The sequence below is a fragment of the Nannobrachium achirus genome, assembly GCF_963921795.1.
Source record: "Nannobrachium achirus genome assembly, chromosome: 21".
NCBI classification, from domain to species: domain Eukaryota; kingdom Metazoa; phylum Chordata; class Actinopteri; order Myctophiformes; family Myctophidae; genus Nannobrachium; species Nannobrachium achirus.
The window spans coordinates 32,055,115-32,075,245 of record NC_137828.1 but is presented as its reverse complement, the minus strand read 5'-3'; the positions used below and the strand labels follow the sequence as shown (position 1 = coordinate 32,075,245).

At 42.7% G+C, this 20,131-nt stretch overlaps 1 protein-coding gene across 1 annotated transcript in view; it reads left to right on the top strand.

The window, feature by feature from the left end:
* dok6 (docking protein 6) overlaps positions 1 to 20,131 on the top strand; it is a gene marked incomplete at both ends in the record, with an annotated part of 115,713 nt that overhangs the window by 51,734 nt on the left and 43,848 nt on the right. The window contains 2 exons of the mRNA XM_080752010.1: positions 9,833 to 9,947; positions 18,490 to 18,609. Coding sequence (XP_080608136.1) covers positions 9,833 to 9,947; positions 18,490 to 18,609 — 235 coding nt within the window. The remainder of the gene's footprint in view (positions 1 to 9,832; positions 9,948 to 18,489; positions 18,610 to 20,131) is intronic.

Here is a 20,131-nt window from a genome sequence, read left to right as displayed (position 1 = left end):
TTAGTTTTCTTGCCCAAGGAATGTTTTTTGTGCAAAACAAATGCTTGCAATGGATTCACAATCATGACAACTCTCCAGTTTGACCCCTCACATGCTACTTAAAGCAGAATCTTTCTTTTTTATAATATATTTCCTTTCCTGTGTAGTGGAGTCAATGGGACAGTGAATATACAAATGGCCATAACTTTTTTTCGCGATGTTTCCGGCAGAGCAGGCTTCTCATTCTGTGGACCTTAATGACCAAACTAATAGATAAAACAGAAATAAAAAGTGTGGCAGAACATCACAGGTTCAACCCTATTCCTTGAGCTTTAGGGCATGTGGATCCCCGACTATATCAATACAAATCCATACTCACTAATACTCGACTGGTAGGAAACATTGAGATGCTATCATAGTGGATCCATTATAATAACTGTTTTTATTTTCTTTGTTAATTAACGCTCTACTTGATCATAGTACAGCCTCACACAAAAGTAGCAGACCCACAAGCTGGAAACTTAACAGTTTTGGATATTATGAGGTTTCCACCTGACATACAGTAGACGTACTAGACGATATGGAAAACTATATGGAAAATCTATTTCTGTTATCTCACAACTCCAGCATCCTTACAGTATATACATGTAAGTTACCACCTCTGAGACTACAGTAATAAATGCTTTACAGACAAATTAAATGTATCATTATTATTTAGCTAGTACAGTAAGTTCTGTTTGCTTTCTCCAGATATTAAATCACAATCACATTTACACAACCTGAACAAAAGAATGGCATGAACAATTTATTTAACATTATTTTAACCTTTGTCAGTACAGTACACATATTATTGACTGTAATAATCTATCTCTTTGCAACATTTCTTGTTCTTCTTTAATTACATGCGCTCATTCGAAGCCGTTTTTGAAGATGTGTCTATTCATTCTTCCCCTTATTAAGCTGAAGATAAATCCATTTGCTCTAAAAAGCATTTCCCAGGCAACAGAGGCAGCTAGTGCTATGTTTAACTTGAGCGACAGGATGATTACAGCACAGTAGGTAAGATGTTAAATGTCACACCTCCCTCCAATCACCATACTATGTTTAAGGTCACCCGAGTTGAAAGCTTTGAATATCCATGGTTGAGAGTACAGCAGGTACAGTGAGTCATAGTGGTATGGTTTAAGTTCATCAGAGCGCATACAGTAGAGACCACTGCCCACACATCTCTACATTTCTTCAAAGCTCTGGTGTTGAGGGAGAAAGATTCCAACACCAGTTTTTGAGTGGGGTTGAATTAGCCTGGCATGGCCAGACTAATATCACTCCGTAGATATTAGTCTGGAATCTCTGTGTGGGACCTGCATTTCCAAGGGGTCGGATTGAAAAACATGCCTCTGGTGATAAAACCTTTTTTCTTTTTTGCACTTGCAGATTCGTCTGGTGTCCAGGCTAGGGTTGAATATGATTCTGTATTTTCCTCATATCCATATTAACTTTAGATGTCAATGTGGAATCCATCTCCATCCCCCCAAAAAGAACACTCAATAATGGATATATTTATTTTAGGCAGAGTTATACAAATACTAACCGAGAAGGAATTTGACAGCTCGGCTACATAGCTGATATACAAGCTCTGTGAGCTTGTAGATCTGCTATTTTTCGTGAATGTGGACGTTGTGTGTGTGCGCGCACTGTCACGACACGCACGCACGCACACACACACACACACACACACACACACACACACACACACACACACACACACACACACACACACACACACACACACACACACACACACACACATACACTACACAGAACATAGCCAACAGCGCAGCGTCCATTCTGCTCCGGTTCCGCAAGTAAACAGTCCAGAGCTGGAGAAAGTTTGTCCATGGATAAAAGCTCAGACAGCTTGTTTGTAAAATACTTGCACATTTTAACTGGTTATAGAACATTGAGTTGCCGAATCTTTATACTTTTTACACCTCCAATGGCTGGTTTTAAAATTTGTTTCCGAAATGCAAACAGCAACAAGTGCCCACTGCCGACAGCTTCTCTCTGTCTCTCTCTGATAGAACACAATGATATGCACGCATTACTCCGCCCCCTCCCCCCACAACGGCAGATAACCACGCCTACATTTTAGAAATCTTTTCATATTCTCAAGTCTGATAAAACAAATAAAGAGGCGGGGTTTCTTATCCCTTTAAAATAAAGTTCCACAACAATCCATTTCATGAATGGGAGGCCCTGAAGATAAGAAAAATCATTGATGTGTTTTGTTCAAATTCAGGTAAGGGCACCTCAAAATCTGAGATCCCCTCCTGCTAGACGACTAGCCCTCATTACCTAATGGTCTATTGAGCTTCTTGAAGATGGTGGACTCGCTTCACCTTGCATAACCTCCTAAGTGACTGCGTGTATCCCTCTGAACAAAAGAGTTTAGATAAATGGTGCATTTATAGAGCCTTTATCCAAAGCGCGTTGAATACACCCATTCACACACTGACGGCGGAGACAACTGTGCAAGGCACCAACCATGCGCATCGGTAGCCGTTAGGGATAAAGTCAAATGTCTTGTTCAAGGACACTTAGACAAATGATGTCTATTATCTTCAAAAATTAATGGAAAATACACTCACAACACGTCATGATGAAACAATGCGTTGTGACTGAGCTTGCTATTTATTCATTTTTAGCCTTTTGAATTAAATGTAATGAAACATGCAGAACTATTTATAACCTTGCTTGGGTCGGGTTTCAACCCAGTACTATAGCCTTATTCATGTGGTACCGTTGTTCCCTATTGAGCTTGGTACATTTCCTGGGGCAAGCTTCCCAGATCACACATGTCACACGTGTCTTCTTATTTTTTCACTCTCAAAAGGCACCTGCAATGTAGTGCATTTGAAACTACATTGCAGTGCACCTCATGGGGTGATCACTGCTTGCCCTCCTGTGAATTGTTTTATTTTTATTTTGGTTTTATTTTCTGTTTATTTCGTTGCTGTTAAGTGAAGAACGTTTGCTGGCTGCTCCCCCTGTCTGATTGTAAAGGCATTAGCAAATGCCCGCTTTCTCTCAAGCTGTACAACGAGACACACAACGGTCGATTGACAAGGACTACCTTCCTAACGTAGGACGACGGTAGCCTTTTTTTCCTTACTGGAACTATATCTGCACTGACTTTGACCTCTAAGGACCTTCCAGGGAGGGTGTGTTTTTGTGCGTCTTGCCGCATCACCCTTTCTTGTTTATTTTTATTCTTTTTTGCTAGTTGTTTTTATCGCTCTGACCTTTGGACAATGCACTATTAGGTTGTGTTAGTAATTTTCTTTTAGTATTTCTGCTTGTGTTTGACTTGATGTAGAGATACTTGTTGCACTAACTAGCATTGACTGTATGGTCACTTTGATTTGGGCACTGTATTATTTTTTGATAGTCGTGCTTTAAGACACTTTATGTATATATATATTATTCGTTCCCTTTCCTGTTGTACCTTGCTCTTACTGTACTTACTTACTCTGTACTCTGTTCTTGTTTTTTCTTTTTATCTTTTTCATACTTCTCTGTAACTTTGTAAATAACCTTATACTGCTGTGCTGCCTCTGGGCAACAAATTTTCCCCCTTGGGATAATAAAGGTATCTATCTATCTATCTATCTATCTATCTAAATCTCTTGAGTAGTACAAGGCATTACAAGCCAAATGAAACATTAGTCAGACATATAGCTAATTCATTATCCAAGGGAATTGAAGTCTAAATGAAAATATTATAATATTGCTGTTCAACATAGAAATACTTGATGCAATAGAGCATCGCAGCGGAAGTGGTTTCTGGGCTCCACTAAAAAATCGCCCTTTAATTTTCCCCATAGACTTTTACACAATTATTTATAACTAGAAGAAGTGCTCTTCCGAGCACATGTCTCCACCAGGCCGCGCGTCCTGGTGGTGCTATAATAGGCAAATGTAAAAAGGGTGGCATGTGTTCTTCACCAATCTTAGACCTTTCATGACGCCACCATGAGGCTGGTTTAAACATTTTGTAGTGTAATTTCTTCCTTGGCCTTTTGCGAATGTGCGTGCACAATTTCATAACAATTGCAGGCTGTGTTTGATTTGAGGCATTTTGTTCGAAACGGATCAATCCTGCAAAGTTTGGAGGCCAATCTTAGGCAATCAGGATGGAATATTTAATATGGGACAGATCCGTCTTGATCATATGACTGTAGAGATACTGTGTACTGATTTGTGTTAATTGTGGGTAAAATCTGAAGGAGTAATATACAAAAAAAAAAAAAAATGTGAAAAATGCAAGAAAATGTTTTTTCCTTGGCCTATAGGGAGTGCGCTTACAAAGTTTGAAACTGATCGGTGGAGTTATAGGTAAAACCACGAATTGGCCTGTTATAGCGCCACCATAAGGCTGATTTTAAAAATTTGAAGTGGCATTTCTTCCACGGCCTAGTGGGAACGTGTGTGCGCGATTTCGTGATAATTGCACTCTGCGTTTGTGATTTGAGGCATTTTGTCCAAAATGGACCAATCTTACAAACTTTGAAAGCCAATATCAGCCAATCAGGATGGAATATGGACAATCAGACAGATCTGTGTCGATCACATGACTGTAGAGATACTGTCTACCGATTTGCGTGATTTTTGGACAAAATCTGTAGGAGTAGTGTACAGAAATGTGTTTTGCAAACATCGGCCTCATGGTGGCGCTAGAACAGGGCCATTTGAAAAATGTGGGGCAGAGGTTCTGAATTGGCATCCAGGGAGTGTGTGTGCTCATTTGGGCCAACGGTGCCGGAGATTAGCTGTTAACAAACTTGGAGGACGGACGGACGGACGGACGCACGCATGCACGCACGCACGGACGGACGCACGGACAGGGGCGAAAACATACTCTCCCCCTCTCCCCCTGCCTTCGGCTGGTGGAGACAACAATTATGTTAAGTCTAGAACCAAGCCATCCAGGATGGCAGTGAATCATGACCATAAAACCTTTGATCCTATATGAAAACATATTTCAATAATTTATAATTTTATAATTATTATTATAATTACTAGAAGCTGGGCCGCCCTTCGGGCGGCCCAGCGTCTAGTCGGCGACCTGGCCAACTCGGAACAATGTAAATAGGGAATGAATGCCCCGCCCTTTAATGCAAACCCCATTATACCTGTTTTTTACCTGGTCATAGGACCCGTTTTGACCATCTGTCTGCCTGTGTCCATTTATGCCCATATATGGAGATATTTGTATCTGTCTGTCTGTCTGTCGGCGTCCATTTTATGTCCATATATGGAGATCACTGCAGTTATAGTTCTGGGTCCATTTTATGCCCATGCATATATGGAGATATCTGTCTATCTGCGTCCATTTTATGCCCATATATGGAGTATCTGTCTGTGCCTCCAACTGTGTTGCAGACACAGTGCCGGTTCCCCCTTTAATGCAAACCTCATTATACCTGTTGTCATAGGACCCGTTTTGAACATCTGTTTGCCTGTGTCCATTTATGCCCATATATGGAGATATCTGTATCTGTCTGTCTGTCTGTCTGTCTGTCGGCGTCCATTTTATGTCCATATATGGAGATCACTGCAGTTATAGTTCTGGGTCCATTTTATGCCCATATATGGAGATATCTGTCTATCTGCGTCCATTTTATGCCCATATATGGAGTATCTGTCTGTGCCTCCAACTGTGTTGCAGACACAGTGCCGGTTCCCCCTTTAATGCAAACCTCATTATACCTGTTGTCATAGGACCCGTTTTGAACATCTGTTTGCCTGTGTCCATTTATGCCCATATATGGAGATATCTGTATCTGTCTGTCTGTCTGTCTGTCGGCGTCCATTTTATGTCCATATATGGAGATCACTGCAGTTATAGTTCTGGGTCCATTTTATGCCCATATATGGAGATATCTGTCTATCTGCGTCCATTTTATGCCCATATATGGAGTATCTGTCTGTGCCTCCAATCTGTCTGTCTGTCTGTCTGTCTGTCGGCGTCCATTTTATGTCCATATATGGAGATCACTGCAGTTATAGTTCTGGGTCCATTTTATGCCCATATATGGAGATATCTGTCTATCTGCGTCCATTTTATGCCCATATATGGAGTATCTGTCTGTGCCTCCAACTGTGTTGCAGACACAGTGCCGGTTCCCCCTTTAATGCAAACCTCATTATACCTGTTGTCATAGGACCCGTTTTGAACATCCGTTTGCCTGTGTCCATTTATGCCCATATATGGAGATATCTGTATCTGTCTGTCTGTCTGTCTGTCGGCGTCCATTTTATGTCCATATATGGAGATCACTGCAGTTATAGTTCTGGGTCCATTTTATGCCCATATATGGAGATATCTGTCTATCTGCGTCCATTTTATGCCCATATATGGAGTATCTGTCTGTGCCTCCAACTGTGTTGCAGACACAGTGCCGGTTCCCCCTTTAATGCAAACCTCATTATACCTGTTGTCATAGGACCCGTTTTGAACATCTGTTTGCCTGTGTCCATTTATGCCCATATATGGAGATATCTGTATCTGTCTGTCTGCGTCCATTTTATGCCCATATATGGAGATCTTTGACCATCTGTTTGCCTCTGTCCATTTATGTCCATATATGGAGATATCTGGCTATCTGCGTCCATTTTATGCCCATATATGGATATATGGAGATCACTGCAGTTATAGTTCTGGGTCCATTTTATGCCCATATATGGAGATATCTGTCTATGGAGAACGCGCGTGCCCGTGGGACGAACGGTTCTCGAGATACGCGGATTACCTACATACATACACACTCACAGATATTTTTTGTTGACTCATGTGGCGTACGTGATGTCAGAGCCTTTTATGAAGTGATGTCACAATGAGTCAGAGCTTTCGCCGATTTCCTCAGAAACAGCCTGATGTCAACAATCAACCCCGCATAAGGAGATTCCGAACGTTTCGCGCCGGTTCGGGAAAACCGCGCGTCGGGTCGGGTCGAGACCCGGCACTGCACTCCGTGCCGCGGCGGGGAACGCGCGTGCCGAATCTGAAGCCGGTGGGACGAACGGTTCTCGAGATACGCGGATTACAAACACACACACACGCACGCAGAGACTTCTCGCATTTATAGATAGATTACTACATTTAACTCTTCTAGTGCCTATCCCGAACTAGTTCGGCTCTATTTGTCGGCTAGCGACTCAATTTGAAGTGCCGATCCCGAACTAGTTCGGCTCTTTTGTCAGCAAGCGACGCTGTCCTTACCGTGAGCTGATTCTTGAAAACGTAGGTGGTCCGAGTCGTCCGAGTCGTCCTACGTTTACTAATGTTAGTATCGTCACGTTCCGCCGGACACGCACGAAAGTCATCACGCACGCCACGGCTGCGCAGGGCTTGCGCAGCTACAGCGTTGGTCAATGGGCTAATTCCGGCCATTGAGCAGGAGTTGGGCTCCATCTAGTGGTGGCACTGGACGAGTTAATAAATACCCTTTGTTTAGACATTTTCTAAATGTTCTTTTCATATAAACAAAGGTTTCATGTTCATGATTCACTGACATCCTGGATAGCTTGGTTCTAGGCTTAACATAATTGTTAAAAATATTTTCGTGAAAGTCTATGAGGTAATGAACGGGAGATTTTTTAGTGGAACCAGTAAACCACGGCCACTGCGATGCTCAATAGAAATGGCTATTAGTGATATTTTTCTGTTCTACTTCCACTTAGGGCGAAAAAGTCGACTCAGTCGACTTCATTACACAAGTCGACTCCCACCAGAGAAAGTCGACCGTCGAAGTTGAAAGATTTGACAATTTGGACAATGTTTCATTTGTCATTTTAGAGGTATTAAAAAGTCCTTAAATTGTCAATTTAGAAATGTGCAGATACCCTCTATACACTTAAACTTTATGTTGGTTTGTTTACTGTTGAGTGAGAAAACAATGTTTCACATTAAGTTAATCCTCTGGGGACCCCCCAAAATAATTGGGGGGTAGTGTGTGATGTGATGACGTCATCAAACGATAAAGTCGACTTCAACTCAACTTTTTACTGAGTCGAGTTGACTTGCAAAAATCTCAAGTCATTAATGCCCTACTTCCACTGTTCCAATATTCATTCTACCCTATACTCCCTGAACCCCCTTTCCAATCTTTCCCAACTGTTAAAAAAAAGTTTTAAATGCTGAGCGGAGCATAACTGACGAGACGGGGGAAGCGGTATCTGTTATCGAAGCGCGTACTGTTATCGAACGCTGACATCTGAGGTTCACATAGGTTGTGTGTGTTATCATGGCTGCGCCCTCAGCTTTAACGGTGAGGCTTTACAGTGCGGGCAGTGAGCCCATCTAATTCATTCCCAACAGGCTGGCCAGGGGCCCGCAGTTAGCCCAGAATGGACTACAATAATGTAATGAGCCTTATCTCCCCCGGGAGAGGGAACAGAGAAGGGCTTGTTGAATAAAATGGTCTGTAAATGCGGGTGATATTCAATTAAATGTAATCTTCCCTTTTTTTTTATATATATTCCCAATCAATCTGGTGGTAAAATGATTTAGAGGCTTCTCATTGTGCCTCTCTGTATTGACCGTAACACTGGAGTGGTGGGAGGTATACACCAGCAGTGCATTCAAGGATTGTGTCAGCTGACTAAAAAGAATTATTTAAAGGAGCTATAGTCAACTTTTTCTTGAAAAACGGATGCTAAAATAAAAAATAAAAAAGTTGACTATAGCTCCTTTAAATCTACTGCCAACATACCTCGAACAAAAAAATACATTCATTTTAAACTGCTTTATAGAGCAGCCAAAGACACTGGCACAGGTAAAAAGCAAGATAACAAACGGCACATTGAAAACAATACATCGTGGCTGTCGGGTGATTCAGATTCAGATTGGTAATGGCAACCTTGTATGTCCAAAACCGTTACTTTTCTGTAAATTGATTTTTTTCCTGAAACAGAGTACTGTAGCTAAATTAGCCGATCTACAAGCACACGCAAGTGTGAAATTAAAGACCCGCTGACACGCCCCGAAATTATAATACTATGATACAGTAGGTCACGTGGTCTCTCTGAAAACGGTCTGAAATTGTCTGAAACTCATGTCACAGTGTAATCTGCCCCTCACCCCCCAACAACAGCTGACCAGTACAGTCAGTTGATTTTTGATTGGCTTATAATTGCGCATTCTCACAATGACATCATAAACATATTAACTAATATTTTAAGATTACTTTTTAAAGTGGCAGTACTCCTTTAGATGACAGTCCTACTTTAAGTAAATAAACATCAAACATGGAGATACAAGGTTTCTACCCGACAGTAGACAATTATGTAGTACTGTACATAATGTATTGTTGTAGTACACTGCAGTGAAATTGCATGATGTACCGTTAGATATATTCTCATTTCTAAGTGTATTCCTTGTGTATTTAGGTTATGTATCATATCTGCCATGTGCAACTTCAAAGCCTACAAGCCAAACAGAAATGTAATTATCAACGACAAAAACACAATTAAATCATTAATCGCAATTATTTGAGTGACAATTAATCGTCATGTAATATGTCATAATTGTGACAGCCCTACTCAGAGTTACAGACCTGTTATGGTCATTCAGGGCTATCTCTTTGTGTTTCTGGTAATGGCAAAAATGAATGTCAAAAATGTCAGTATGATCCCTGACTTAGATTTTTCTTTGACATGTTTCTTTTTTCGTTTTTCTCCGTGCTCACTTCTTTCTTGAATACGACGAAATGATGGAGCATGCACAAAAGGGAATTTCACCCACTTACAATTACACCTGCATTCAAACCCCCAAATTGCTCTCTCTCCTCAGGTCACTGAGCTCCACAGCATCAAGAACATTACGCGGATGCCGCGAGAGACCAAGAAACATGCCGTGGCCATCATCTTCTACGATGACACGTCCAAGACATTTTCCTGTGAGTCTGGTAAGTGGTTCTCCTCTATTCAAAGCAACCATCGCCTGCCTCTACTCTGTGACTCACGGCAGAGCCCAGGGAGGGGGGAGGCACTTACGTAAAATCATCAATACCACTATGTAGAAATACTCTGTTACAAGTTAAAAGGTCTCTATTCAAAACTTTACTTCGGATCACAGCGGATCGCAGCAGATCACAGCTAGATCGGCTATTTCCGATTAGACAAAGAATAAAATGGATGCTTTGTACTAATAATCTAAATCTACAAAGTAACTGAATCTTTTCAAGTAACTGTAAAATGCAATATTTGCCTCTGAGATGTTGTGGAGTAGAAGTTTTTTACTCCATAAAAAAATAATTGAGATACTCAAGTAAGACAGAAGAAGTACTTAAAATTGTACTCAAGTATAGTACTTGCGTACATGTACTTGGTGTACTTTCCAGCACAGGGGTGGAGGGCAGGTCACTTGAGAGAGTGTGTGTGTGTGTGAGAGAGAGAGAGAGAGAGAGAGAGAGAGATAGAGAGAGAGAGGGGGGGGGGGGTGAGAGAGGGAGATGAGGTGGGCAGGCAGCCCTGGAGGGCTGGTGAACTGTGCGAGGCAGCCACAGAAAAAGTGCAAAGAAGAGAAGAAAGACAAGATTAAGGAGAAATGGAAGGAAGAGGGAGGTGGCAGAGGTTAAAGGCCAGGGAGAGAGAGAGGGAGAGGTTTAGAGGGGGTGGAGGGAGAGAGAGAGAGAGAGAGAGAGAGAGAGAGAGAGAGAGAGAGAGAGCACAGAAACTGGACTTTAGCCAAGTGCCTGCTCATTTGATGCTGTATTAAGAAGTGGGAGGCCACGCTATCAAATGTATTGATCCTCCTATCGCAAGTATTGTGGTATTCATTTGCAATGTATTTCAACCCAATTATGGACTGCAACAACAGTGATTGCTCCTCCGTCACACATGGGCAGGATGCCAGAATCGCCGGGGGAGAATGGCCCCTCTCTCTCTCTCTCTCTATGTTTCTCTCTCTCTCTCTGTCTCTCTCTCTCGCGCGCGCTCGGTTGGTTGGTTGGTTGGGGTGCAATGGTCCGATGTAAGCTTTGCAAATGAACAGAGCTGGAGGGATCGGAGGGAGGGAGGGAGGTGAGCCGGAGCTCCACGGTGCACGGTGCTATCCTCAGTGTTAACTTAACACTCAGAGAGCACTCTGAGTTACACTGATGTTTCTTTTACTGAGTAAAGGGGGTTCCAGACGGTACGCGGTCACCGCGTCCTAGTAATTAATTTTCAATGGGAGGCGGGTGCTTATTTTGGCCACTCAGAGAAGTTTAGGGGCGGCGAGGCAGGCGGGCACAGTCCCGTGAAATCACCACGCCGGTGCTCGTTTGTGCATGCGCACGCGGGCGGCGAGAGCTGGATTGTGTTCATCTTTGTGAAATACCGCGTGGCGTTTACTCGCTGAGCGAGTGTGTTTGTGTATTAACGCGGCACGGTCCCCGCGGATCTTAGCGGGGGCGCTGCTCTTCTCTAAGGGTGGTAATTGTTGTTGTCGGCCAGAAACCTTGTGTGTCCAAAACTGTTACTTTTCAGGAAAAAAAAACATGCTGATGCAATGGATCCAGTGCAGTTATATTTAGTCACACACTCTTTTTAATACTTTTTGTTGGTTCAATAATGCCACAGACACACTTAACCACTTTATGCGTGCATATGTACGTGCGTGGGTGCGCGCACGTTCGTGCGTGCACAATCAAATACCTGCTGATGGAGAGATGTAGTGGAAAACCTCAAGGGAAAGATTATTGGCCGTAGTGAAGCAAACTCTGTAGTTATCTCTCCATCTCTCTTTCTATATGGAGGCTCATTTCCATGTCCTCCCCCTAACCCGCCCCCCCTGCACCACCATATGGAGGTCATTTTCACCTCACTGACCTTCCAATGTCCTTTACTTCCTTCCTGTCAACCCCCCCCCATCCCCCCCACCCTTCACCCCCCTCGCCCCAACCGGCACGGGGGGTTTCATGCATGGATGACCCAATTTATCAAGAAATATACCAACATTATGTCATTGGGTTTCCTTATTAAACTCTTAAGACCTACTGTATTTGGCGTACGACAAATACGTATGGCTATGCTATGGTGAAAATAGCAGATCTACAATTCTATTTCTATATATATATATATATATATATATATATATATATATATATATATATATATATATACATATAAATACTGTATATATATATATACACTGTTGGGTAGAAAACTTGGATCTCGACATTTACACCTTTTTTATGTTTATGTTTACTTTATTAACAAGTTTGTTAACAGTACAAATAGTATAGTCAAATGTTATGCTAAAAGCATAATAGAAAAAGCCCCAGAAGGCTTTTTCCAAGTGTGCTGTGCTAAATTCGCGAAAACAGCCGACTGTTTTAGCTACTTAAGTCGCAAAATTGCACCGATGATGCTATCACAACACCTCGCAGCGTGAGGCGTTGTGAGCTTGTAGATCTGCTATTTTTGGCTAAAGAACTTCTCAGAACACCACCGTTCAAGTGGTTAATATTATATAAAAAAAAAAAAAAGAAAAAAGTTTCTATCACACAAAGATTTGGAGGACCCCCTGTAGTAACTCTGCGGACCCCCTAGGGGTCCCGGACCCCTGTTGAAGACCCCTGAACTAGAGTTTGAAACTAATAAAAATAGCAGATCTACAAGCTCGCAGCGCGGCACCGAGTGCCACGCTATTTTTGAAAAGTCTTGAAAATGTGTGCAAATCTTTGAACATATGTATTTTTTAAGAAATCATTTGTAACTCAAATTTTGCTTCTGGGGGGTCCCTGGAACTAAATATTTTTAGATGGGGGTCCGTGGCCAAATACATATCATCTTGGGGGTCCTTGACATGAAAAGGTTTGAGCACCACTGACATGGAAACATAGGTTTCTTGCACACATTTTTCACAATAAAAATAAATAAATAGCAGATCTACAAGCTCGCAGCGAGCTTGTATAGCTGCTATTTTTCAATAGTTTACATTCATGGGGGGGCCCGCAGTGAATCCTTGTACCCAGGGCCCAGAGTTTGGTGTGACGCCCCTGCCAGGAGAGGATGCATTACTTCTCTCAAGTCCTTTAAAAATCAGCTGGTGGAATAGCTCATCTCCTCTACCTAACATCTCTCTATGTTAACAAGGCTCAAAGCCAGTCAATATGAAACGCAGGGCAAAAAGGGCCGGAAGGAGGAAGGATCCTGACTGTGCCTCCCCGCTTTGATTCTCACACCCTTTTCTCTCACATTCTCTCCTCCTTCTGCATCCACTCTCCATGGTTCCCTCCCTCCCTCCCACAGCTTGAACCATCGCGCATGCACGCATGCAGGCACACACACATTTGTATCACTACATTTGTGAGGACGTAATCATTTTAGGAGGTTTATTTTATGAATGCCATTCTCACCATGTTATCCAAAGCCTAAAGCCTGAGTTTAATTATGTGCTGGTGTGTCGCACCCCCAAAAATAGCCGCAATTTTATTTTCGCACTGTTCGTTTGTTGTGAGATTGCAGATCGGGCTATTTTGGGTGGTGCGCCAGTGGCACACAAATAAGTATAAATCAAGCCTGGATCTTAAAAGAAAAACAACGTTAACCATAAAACAATAATTTCTCTTGTGAGCATAAGGAAAATGGTACCCACAAGGTCTCTTTTCCCACATTTGGCCCTCACAAGGATAGAAATACAAGCACACACACGCGTGAGTGCGCGCGCACACGCACGCACGCACACACACATACACACGGTTTTATCATGCATGACACATACAGAGCCTGCCGCCCGTGCTGCTGATGAACTGTTTGTGTAGGTGATTTTCCACTCAGCAGCATTAAAGAGTGGGAGTTTAGACTCACTTAAAAGCCCACAGCCATGCTGGAGGAGGGAGGGAGGGTGAAACAGTAAGCAACCACCCAACAGCCTCTGAAAACACCTCTAATTTATAGAAGCTCCAATGGAGATGCAGATGGAGCTGCGGGCTTATGGTTGCTGCCTGGGCCATATGACTTCACATCATTATCACCATTATATCTTGTAACTTGTACCGGTACCTCGATTATGAAAACAAGTTAGCAGTGCTAAATTAGAGTTAACACATCGGGTGCCCAGGATTATTCAAGATTTAATCGGCTGTTGCCATGGAAACCCACCATTTTCCCTTGTTTTGAAGCTCCAGCGAAAAGGTAATCAGAGTAAATGTAATCCGAGTATATCTGGGATCTTTTCACGATAGTATTTTCTTTCACTCAGAACAGAAAAAATAACAATCACGGGCATCAGTGCTTTTGTAACGGCCGGTGGAGAAGGCCGCGTTTTACCGGAAGACATCAAAGAGTTTGACGCGTTGGCACGACACGTCGTGGACCTCCTATGAGTTAATGAGTTAATTTCATTAAGCGTCCCGAGAAGCTTGGCCAATGTGGGATGGGGCGGGACATACAGACACAGGACATACAGTACGTACATACAGACACGATAAAGACATCACTATGATGTCACCTGTGGTGTCACAGTGATGTGTCAAGGGAACCACAGTGTCAGGTGTTACCCGTCCGGACAGACGGATACGGTCAAGCTGTGGCGGTTCTGATAGTAACCTGCGACCTACGGTTGCAATAACGATGTCGGCGTTTTGTCTACCATGAGTTGAGAACGATTTTTAAAACGATATCTTTAACTTTATCTTTATTGTGCCCGGTGGGAACGACGCTTTATACTGTAATATGTTGGTTTATTTACTGTTGAGTGATAAAACAATGTTGCGCCTTTCTGTAACATACCTTGTTGTTGCTCTTGGTTTTGTGTTACATGATATGTATTGTATGAATGTGGTACATAGGACCACAATATAGCTTTTAGTTAAAGTATTGAATCGGTCTGTGCATCTGCCTGCAGGTGCACAAACACACACACACACACACACACACACACACACACACACACACACACACACACACACACACACACACACACACACACACACACACACAGACACCCAGCAGCATGCCTTTAGCTCCACGTGTGACTTCTGTATACATCAGTGGCCACGGTTTCCCTATCCCAGAATTCCATTGGCCTTGAGTGAAGGAACGGTACAAAGATAAAACACCTCCCGTCCTGCTCTCATTTCATCCTCCAGTAACTCACACCACCGGCTCACACAAGACTCCTTTCCCCCCGTAAACAGTACCCCCCCCCCCCCCCAACTTAACAGGAAAGAAAATTGGTGCTCACTAAACAACTGTCTGCTGCTCACGCTTGAGAATTTGATTCATGGATTCATCGGTATCCACTTAGCTTCTAATTAAACAATTTAATCATACTGTAGCGCTATATGTCCTCCCTTTAAGTGCCTGGCACCGTGTGTAGACAGACACAACACAGCTGCAGCTCCCAGAATAGTTCTCAAAACATTAGAGACATTTTGATATTTTCGTTGACATGTCAATGTCACATTAACAGGTGTTTTGCCCGCACGGACCCCAATCTGAAATTATACTGCTCAAAGAATTAGGGGAACATTTTGTTCCCTTCATTTCTTTGAGCAGTAGATTTTGTGCTAACAAAATCTCTCAAGATTCTTTTCAAAATATCAGAACTACTGTACAAGCTTATACTGTAGATCTGCCATCTGCCATTTTCAAAGAGCCAATTTATATAGGGTTAAACTGATTTTGATGCTATATGAACTACTTTAGCTGGGATCCCCTTGAACCCCCTCACGGACCACTGGGGGTCCCTGAACTCCACTTTGAGAACCACTGCCCCTAACTCCAGGTTACTGCTGTCCATAATCATCATAACCATTCTTAACTCATTCCTTAAGCACATGTTACCATACCATTTCTACTCTGGGCATGTCATAATAGGTGAACATTTGGCTAAAATAGCAGAGAATTGTGAGCTTGTAGAGAGACAGCTGTAGAGATGTCCTATTTGACATACAACAAAGTACTGTATACAGGGGTTTACGTGGTTAAAATCTGAATGTGTTACCTTTCTAAAAAGATGACAAATAACTCTGACAGCAACTTGCTAAGGGTAATGACTACTCAGCTCCTATCATACCCACGCCCTTTCAATTAATGTTCTCACCCTAAGGAGCAGCCAAAACCCGCTCTTCAATTTGGATAATGGCCTATTGTCTGGATAGTCGATCGCCAGGCCTCGGATCACATTCTGGCTTCATTGTTCTTGCTAGTGTTTCTGTATTTTAACTCAGTGGGTCTCAACCTTTTCAGGCCGCGACCCCCAAAATAATATATATTTTAACTGGGGACGCCCCCACCCTCTGACAAGCACTATTTGAGGCATTACGTTATGTATTACACGGTTCTATTGTGAAAATGGTAGATCTATGCTCACAACGCCTCACATTGCGAGGCGTTGTGAGCATGTAGATCTGCTATTTTCACAGTTTCCGCCTCTAATATTTGACAATGTTTAATTTGTAATTTTAGAGGTTTTAAAAAATCCTTGAATTGTCACTTTAGAAATGTGCATATACCCTCTATACACTTAAACTTTATGTTGGTTTGTTTACTGTTGAGAGAGAAAACAATGTTTCATGTTAAGTAGGGTGACCATTTGTTGCAGCTTGAAAACGGGAAAATTTTGTCGCAGCTCCGGTCACCCTAACGTTAAGTAAATCAACTGGGGACCCCCCGAAATAATTTGGGGATCCCCCTCTGGGGGTCCCGACACACAGGTTGAGAACCACTGTTTTAACTGGCTGGGAGTTGTGTTGCAGAGCAGGAGGTGGGGGGTTGGGGGGTTGGGGGTGGCGAGGTATGCGCTGTGTGTGTGTGGGGGGGGGGGGTTGTTGTTGAACCTGCCGCCTCTTTTCATCAGCGCTGAATCGATCACATTGATTTTCTCCCTCTCAGTTCACCGTTACCTGCGTGTGACTGTGCACCTGGCCTGTAACACAGGGGTTTTACTTACAAACCATTGCTGTCAGGTAGAAGCCTGGTATGTCCAAAACCGATATTATTTTAAAAACATAAAAAAATTAATGTGAAAATATCTGATATACAAGCTCACAACACGACCCGTTCTGAACTTGTGCATAGGCTATTTTCACTACTCTTGTGTGATACTTTAGTATGATGAAGTAGTAGGCCTTTAATCTACGAAGAAAAACAAAACATAAGATGACAGCAACGCAATCAACTCAGTGGTTTTGTGTGTGTCTATGTGTGTGTCTATGTGTGTGTCTATGTGTGTGTGTGCGTGCGTGCGTGCGTGTGTGTGTGTGTGCGTGCGTGCGTGCGTGCGCGTGCGTGCGTGTGTGTGCGTGCGTGCGTGTGTGTGTGTGTGCGTGCGTGCGTGCATGCGTGTGTGTGTGCGTGTGTGGGTACAGTGTAGATTAACATTTTCCTGGTCCTCACAGGAGAAATGGTTGTTTTGTGATTAACTGCATTTGGACTTTAATGCTGGCCTCTCACACCTGGCTCTTGCTATGGTAAACCTGGAGATTAGAGCGGAACCTTTTTTACTTTATCGTTTCACGTAAAAAAAAAAAAAAAAAACATTGGGGGAGTTAGGCTTTCAGGGTTGCCAATTTATGCCGGAAAAGATGCTCACAAGCTTGTAGATCTGCTGTTTAGTATATAGATATAGAAATAAATGTGTGTGTGTGTTCGCTGTGCCTGTGTGTATAGGTACCATCTATGTGTGCGTATCCATGTCCAACTGTATCACTCACACACACATGGAAGAGGTTTGTGCCCATACTCTCAACTGTTTCCAGTCCATCTCCACTTGATACTACTGTATCATTAAAGGCAGAAATACAGTATATATTTTGGCATTTCGTTCCCAAACGGGCTACACCAGCAAGCTTAAAACGCCAATTTTAGCCAATCAGGATGGAATATGAAAAATCGGACAGATCGATCTTGATCACATGACCATAGAGATAATGTGTACCAATTTGCGTGATGTTTGCACAAAATCTGTAGGAGTAATATAAAACAAAATGTGTTTTGCAAAAATCGGCCTCCTGGTGGCGCTATAACAGACCGATGTGAGAAATCTGGCCAAAATAGCCGATCTACAAGTTGTTTGTTGAGCTTACGATGTGAGCTTGTTCATCGGTTATTTTTGGATGATTTGGTGTATAGATGGAAAAGGGTTTAACCCATTTAGACCTGGAAAGCATCATGTGTCACTTTAGATTTGAACCTCTAACCATTATTTTATGCTTTAGCTATTCAAAAATAGCAGATCTACAAGCTCATAGCGCGCGGAGTGCCGTGCTATGAGCTTGTGTATTTGCTATATTTTTTTTAATCATGAAAATGTTTGCAAATCTTTGAAGATATTTTTTTAAGGGAACATGAAATCTTTGCTTCTGGGGGTCCCTGGAACAAAACATATTTTCAGATGGTTAAAGTTCACGTGTATTTCCAAAGTGAATACATCACGTCTCACCGTCTCTTTTGTCTTTTTGTGTGCGTGCTTGTGTGTGTGCATGCGTGCGTGCGTGCGTGTGTGCATGTGTGCAGAGCTGGACGCGGAGGAGTGGTGCAAGCTGCTGTGCGTGGAGTGCCTGGGAAGCCGTCTGAACGACATCAGCCTGGGCGAGCCAGACCTGTTAGCAGCAGGGGTGCAGCGGGAGCAGAATGGTGAGTGCCCAATTAGTCCCGCTAACACAGACACACGCTCGGGGTCAATCTCTCTCTCTTAGCCCACCCGCCAGGCCGCCACCGAGCACTTATAGCCGCTATACTGGAGCTCCAAGACAAGTCCCCTGCCTGTCAGGTGCACTGCTGGACAGTAACTAAGAACATTTACTTGAGTACTGCTGTGATTAAGTACTTTTTTCCTCCTTTCTTTTTACAAGCTCATGACTTTCACCCCGCTACATTTTCTAGGAATGGACAGTGGTGGAAAAAGTACTCAGATTTTCTACTTAAGTAAAAGTATCAATACTGCATTTTAGAAGTACTCTGTTAGAAGTAGAAGTCCAGAATTCAACATTTACTTGAGTAAAAGTAGAAAGGATTGGTATCAATATGTACTTAAAGTAATAAAAGTAAAAGTACAAAATGTTTGAAAATAGCAAAGCGTTGCGATGCGACACGTTGTGAGCTTGTAGATCGGCTATTTTCAAATAACCAAGGTATAAAATAGGGCTAAAGTGGTTTATGTATGTTTTGACATATTATACACTTTGTATCAGCAAAGTAACTAGTAACTATAGTTTTCAAATACATGTAGTGGAGTAAAAGTACATTATTTGGATCCCAGATGTAGTGGAGTAGAAGTGAAAGTATTGGAATTTGGAAATACACAAGTAAAGTACAAATAACTCAAAACTGTACTTAAGTACAGTACTTAGTACAGTAAAAGTACTTAGTTACTTTACACCGCTGGGAATGGACTCTATAAGGGCCGATACATACTCTACTTTTAGAGCAGAGTTTAAATCGGTTTGACTTTGTCCTAACTACAATATGACGACATTCAGAGGGGGGTCATAAAGTCAGCTGTTCGGTGCTGCTGAGATGTTGTGACACCCCAAAAAGAAGCCCTCCAGGAAACAGCGCAAGGAGCCAGGGACGTGCTGGCCATTGGGAAAAGCGGGACAACTCCCGAACGGCCGGTTCATTCCCGGCCGGTCCATGCCGGCCATTAGGGAAAAGAATTTAATAAAATGTCAGCCTTCGTTCCATTTTGGGGGTTGGGCGGCCAACAAAGTAAATCGTCACTGTTGGGCAGAATTTCTTTTCACAAAGCAAAGCCCTGCTTCATCATACAAGTAGTGAAAAGTAGTGAAAACAGCAGATCTACATGCACACAACGCCTCGCGGTGCGAGGCGTTGTGTGCTTGTAGATCGGCTGTTTTTCACTAGTTTAAATCATTTTTAAAATGATAAATACAAAACAAACGGTTTTGGACATACAAGGTTTCCACCCGACAACGACGAAATATAACTCTTGTAATTGGACCACTGGCTTGTCACTTGTCATGATCTGAAATGGCAAATCTTTGAGTAGCAGCAGCGCTATAGAGTGATCTCTCTCTATAGCACGCAATGAGGGCCTCTCCAACTCTTTTTCCCGGGCTGAATCAGGGGCCCAGCATGTCCCTGCAAGGAGCATAAGAGCAGAATGAAAAAAGTACGAGGCACCAAGAAGGCCTCG